This window comes from Melopsittacus undulatus, chromosome 4 (genome assembly GCF_012275295.1).
Source record: "Melopsittacus undulatus isolate bMelUnd1 chromosome 4, bMelUnd1.mat.Z, whole genome shotgun sequence".
Lineage (NCBI taxonomy): Eukaryota > Metazoa > Chordata > Aves > Psittaciformes > Psittaculidae > Melopsittacus > Melopsittacus undulatus.
This window is the reverse complement of record NC_047530.1, coordinates 36,409,423-36,413,846: the sequence shown is the minus strand read 5'-3', so window position 1 is coordinate 36,413,846 and position 4,424 is coordinate 36,409,423. Positions and strand designations below refer to the sequence as shown.

Below are 4,424 nucleotides of genomic sequence, written 5' to 3'. Positions count from 1 at the left end.
GAGAAACAGCGCGAGACACGGGACGCATGCGCGGCCGCGGAGCCGGAAGCTTGTGGGGAGATGGGTGCCGGCCTTGCGGTGCATGCTGGGAGATGTAGTTGCCGGGCCCCACCGGGGTCGCGGAGAGACGAACGGCACCGTCCACCCACGCCCCTTAGAGCGGCAGCTCGTGACAGCGTGCGGTCCCGCGAGGGCGGGTACTGGCAACGGGATGACAACGCAAGAGCTACGACCCACTCAGCCCGCACATTCCACACAAGAAACATCCTCAAAGCAGCTTTATTCTAAAGAAATAAACCGTGGAACAAAGTAAATTCTGTCTAAGGCATTTAGAGCGCAAAATAACATCTTCAGCAATTCCCCTGCTGTCCTTCACGCAAGCGCAACACTACACAGATGTAAATTTTGCCCGGGTACAGCCACTGAAAACCAGCACTGGACAGACAGAACGAGAGGCTGTGCCCCAAAGGCCGCTCTTTCAACAATGCCAGCCCACTCTCCTCCACCTGCCAAAGCTTTGTGAAAGGTTGAAAGTTAGACTGAGAGTACAACAAACCAATAAATTAGAAATTTAATAAAATAAAAGTTCTCCAGAGATTAAGATTGCCTAAGTACAGGTGTCGTGAGAGCAGCTCATGATCCAGATTTTGCTTCTTCCTGGGCAAAGCTATTTCACGATCTGGAAGTCATCGTGCTCCAGCGCCTCAATCTTCTTCTCGTTCCTGAAATCTGCTCGGCTGATGCGGGACTGGGGACTTCCCGTCTTCCTGAGCCATTCCTGCAGCTCCCGCACCCTGGCAGCTGGGCCCTGAACTTGCCCTTGCACGGTGCCATGGCTCGTATTTTGGACCCAACCAACAAGTCCGAGCCTTTTAGCCTCCCCCTGAGAAAACAACACACAGCAAAAGGAGATTAATCCAAACTGTGAGAAAGCGACAGGACGTTCACAGACAGGCGCTGATGCTACAGATGCAGACCCCGGAGGAGTTTGCTACAGCTCAGGCTGCAGGGAAGCTGCAGCACATTCAGCCAACTACTCATGATACTAATCCCCATTAAAAGCTGGGGCTGAAACACGCTTTTCAATCGTGCTTCCATAACACAGCACAGGCTACCAGCAGCGCTTACAGACGACAGACCTTATCCCCAACCCCTCCTTCCCCGACCCCAGAAGCAGCCATGGCCCATACCGTGGCCACGGCCAGACCCAGACAGAAGAGTATATTTGCACCCCGGTTGGAGAGCACAGCAAGGGGCACGCCGTGGGACCACGCCACCCACCTGGGTATACTTGCGGAAGAAAACGCCCTGCACCTTGCCGGACACCTCGTAGTCCACGGAGAGCAAACCCTCGCCCTCCGCCATGGCGCCAACACCACCCCCACCCTTCGCCTCCTCCAACGCCAGGCGCAACCGCCGCACACGCCACTGCGCCGGCGAGGAGCGGGGCGGGGCGGCTGGCATGGGGGCGTGGCCTCGCTCTCCCCCGGGACCAATAAAGAACCAGGGCCGGTCCCTCATTAACATCCTCATGAATAATGCACATCCGCTCGCCCCGCCCCCTTCCCCCCCCAGCCCCTCCTGCACCGTCACAGAGGCGGAGCTCTCCAGAGAACGCAGTGGGAGGGGCTCGGCGCCCAGAACCAATCGAGAGCCCGCCCGCCAGCCAGAGCGGCGCTGGAGCCGCCATCCGCGTGCGCGTCTCTAGCGACCGCTGTCCACGCGCGCCGGGTCCCTGAGGCGGTGTCAGGGCCGATCCGCGGTGCGCTCAGCCCCGCAGGTAAACACGCTCGCCCCACGGTGTGTGAGGGCACCTCCCGCACCTCGCGGGGTGTGGGACAACGAGCCACGGGAAAACTGTGCTGGGCTCTAGCGGAGAGTGCGTGTCAGAGCCTCACGCGAGGCTCTGCAGTGCCAGAACCGAAGGGATGCGTTACGGGAAATGCCTCTGGGGAGCGCTGCCGCTTCTCTGGCGGTACAGCATACTTCAGCTGCTCCCAGGGTAAGGCAGGGCTCACACAGAAAGCGGAAAAGAATCACACCTTAGCTCTGACTGCATAAGCAATTGGGACTGGCAGCAAGGGAGCTTGGGCAGGGCAAATGGAAGGACTGTAAAGATTTACAGGATCCACAAGAGTTACAAAACCTTTGCTAATATTTATCATAGCCTCTCACTGTAGCCTCCAGGTATAGACTGTTGGGGAAAACATTTTCCAGTTTTGGAGAACATAGTCTGTAATGACTTTGCTTCTAACCTCAGGCTCTTTCTTAGGCACTGAAAGGCTTGGTTTCCACCAGCAGATTCTGTGATGGCAGCTACTAAGCCTGTTCCCGGTTTCCAGCTGGAACACCAGAAGAGACACTCTCAGCATAAACTCGTACCTAGCAAAGAGGAAGGTTTAAAGGATCTCTATGCCGGCAAGAGACAAGGATATTCCTGTTCTCCTGCCCCAGAAAACAGTCAGTATGGATCCAGGCACAGAGACTCCTGTTTAGGTGGACTGCAGACCACCAGCCACAGCAGGACTCCACCATCTAGACCAGTAGCCAGACGGAAAGAAGGAGTGGACCGTGCATATCCCCTGAAACCAATTGTTCCCCAGCAGGGTACGAGTGTTCCAGCGGTCAACACAGCACAGTTTGGAAGTGCCCCATACACGGAGGAAGCTGCAAACAGCAGCCCTAGCTCAATGAGCAAAGGGAGGTATCAGCCAGCTGCAGTGCTCTCTCCTTGGCCAGCAGAAACCGAACAGTCAGCCTTCCCATACAGGGGGCAGCTGTCCTCCTTCCAAGAGTTGGAGGCAAATGCACGGAAGCTGGAAAAGGAAATCCAAGGGCAAAAGGCCCTCCTCAGAGAGAAGCTGGAGAGAACAACTGAGTTGCTTAGGAGGATTCAAAGAGAGAAAGAGCTTGCTGAGAAAGGGAAGAGAAGGTGCCCGGAAGCGGAGAGGACCTGTAAGCCAATGTCTGCCAGGTACCCTGAAGAGAAAATCTTCAGAGGTGCAGCTGGGCCGGATGATGGGGTCTTGCATGGGGCACACTGTGCAGAGGCTGTTATCCTCAAGCCTGGCACCACCCTCTGCCCCCAGGAACTGGCTATGGGGAAACACAAGGAGAGGTTGGTAGCCAGCAACAACAAAATTCAAGGCCACATGCCAACGGAGCATTTAGCATCTTGTTCAAGGCCAGACCCAAAATGTGGCTCTTCTCCCTCTGCCATCTCAGAGCAAGTTTCTGGTAACCATCCATCCACAAAGGTGCTACACATGCAGGCTGGCAGTGCTGTGGAGCAGGGGAAGCTGGGACAGTGCTACATCTGTGGACGTAACTTCCTCTGCACCAGGCTTGAGAAGCACATAAGTATCTGCAGCAAACTCCTAGGCTCCAAGAGGAAAGTGTTTGACTCCAGCAAGGCCAGAGCTAAGGGCACACAACTGGAAGAGTATCAGCATCGGACACTTAGAACTGGAAAGCTCACAGCCTTGGAAGGGCCTGAGGTAACATGCAGTCCTTTTGCCTCCCTTGATACACACCTACTACTCACGTTCCTTCCACCTCAGTATCTAATTCTGATGAGAGGGAAGCACCTTCACGTGTACACAAGGCCAAGGGATACACTGCAGTTATCGAAATGTTCTTGCCAAATGCATAAATAAATCCATCTTAAATCTAACAGCGGGCTGGGGTCCTAACTGACTTGCATCTCTAATGCGTCATGGGGATACTCCTGGAGAAAGCTCATTCCTTGCTGTAGTCAGGATATAGACTGGGTCTGCCCCAGTAAAACCCTGTGGCATGCATGGAACTGACTGAAACCCAGGTAATAACACAGGCTGTGAAAATTAAAGCAATGGAAACGTGCATCTCAGTTTCTGCAAAGCAGCTATAGCAGCCCTGTCTGATTCCTTGGCCCTGCTGCTTGTTTTTCTGGTTATACTCAAGCTCTTTCCAAGTACTGATGCCTCTATCAGTATTTCCTTCAGATCCTCCTTGGTGATGGTCTTTTTGTTCTCCACTGTGGGACTCAGCTTCTCAGGAAGTGTTTTACATCAATGGGGAATGCCCAGGAATGGGTGACCCAGGTTGGGCCCCGAATGTAAGACTGGGAATGGAGGTTGATGGTGCTGCCAGTTGCTCTGCCTTTCCCTTCTGCAGGGCAAGCCACACAGAAAGAAGAGCTGGAAACAGAAGCATGCAGTTCTCATCCAGACCACGCCTAAGGCCTGCCAGGTGCCAGGAGTCCTTGGCAAGAGAGGGAAGACCTCTGAAGTTCCCCCATTGCCTCCCATCAAAAACCCAGATTGTATTTCCCTGCCCCGACTGTAAATGCCGATTTGATCCAGTTTTCTGCTTATAACTGGCGATTCTTCTTTTTACTGTATTAAACTAGTTCTGTTGTGGAAAAGTTGTTTCCAAATGGTCAC

At 54.1% G+C, this 4,424-nt stretch overlaps 2 protein-coding genes across 2 annotated transcripts; one reads left to right on the top strand and one right to left on the bottom strand.

Annotated features, from left to right (window-relative positions):
* Positions 1 to 260: 260 nt before the first annotated feature.
* Positions 261 to 1,449, bottom strand: ACYP1 (acylphosphatase 1). The gene is made up of 2 exons (XM_005148896.2): positions 1,282 to 1,449; positions 261 to 883 (listed from the first exon to the last, which is right to left on the bottom strand). Exons 1-2 carry the CDS (start codon positions 1,363 to 1,365, stop codon positions 668 to 670), a joined length of 300 nt encoding a protein of 99 aa, XP_005148953.1. The 5' UTR covers positions 1,366 to 1,449; the 3' UTR covers positions 261 to 667.
* A 651-nt stretch (positions 1,450 to 2,100) lies between these two features.
* Positions 2,101 to 4,357, top strand: ZC2HC1C (zinc finger C2HC-type containing 1C). The gene is given in 4 exon segments (XM_005148982.3): positions 2,101 to 2,244; positions 2,247 to 3,497; positions 4,156 to 4,311; positions 4,313 to 4,357. Coding segments are annotated over 4 exon segments (1,596 nt in total).
* The last annotated feature ends 67 nt before the right edge of the window (positions 4,358 to 4,424 follow it).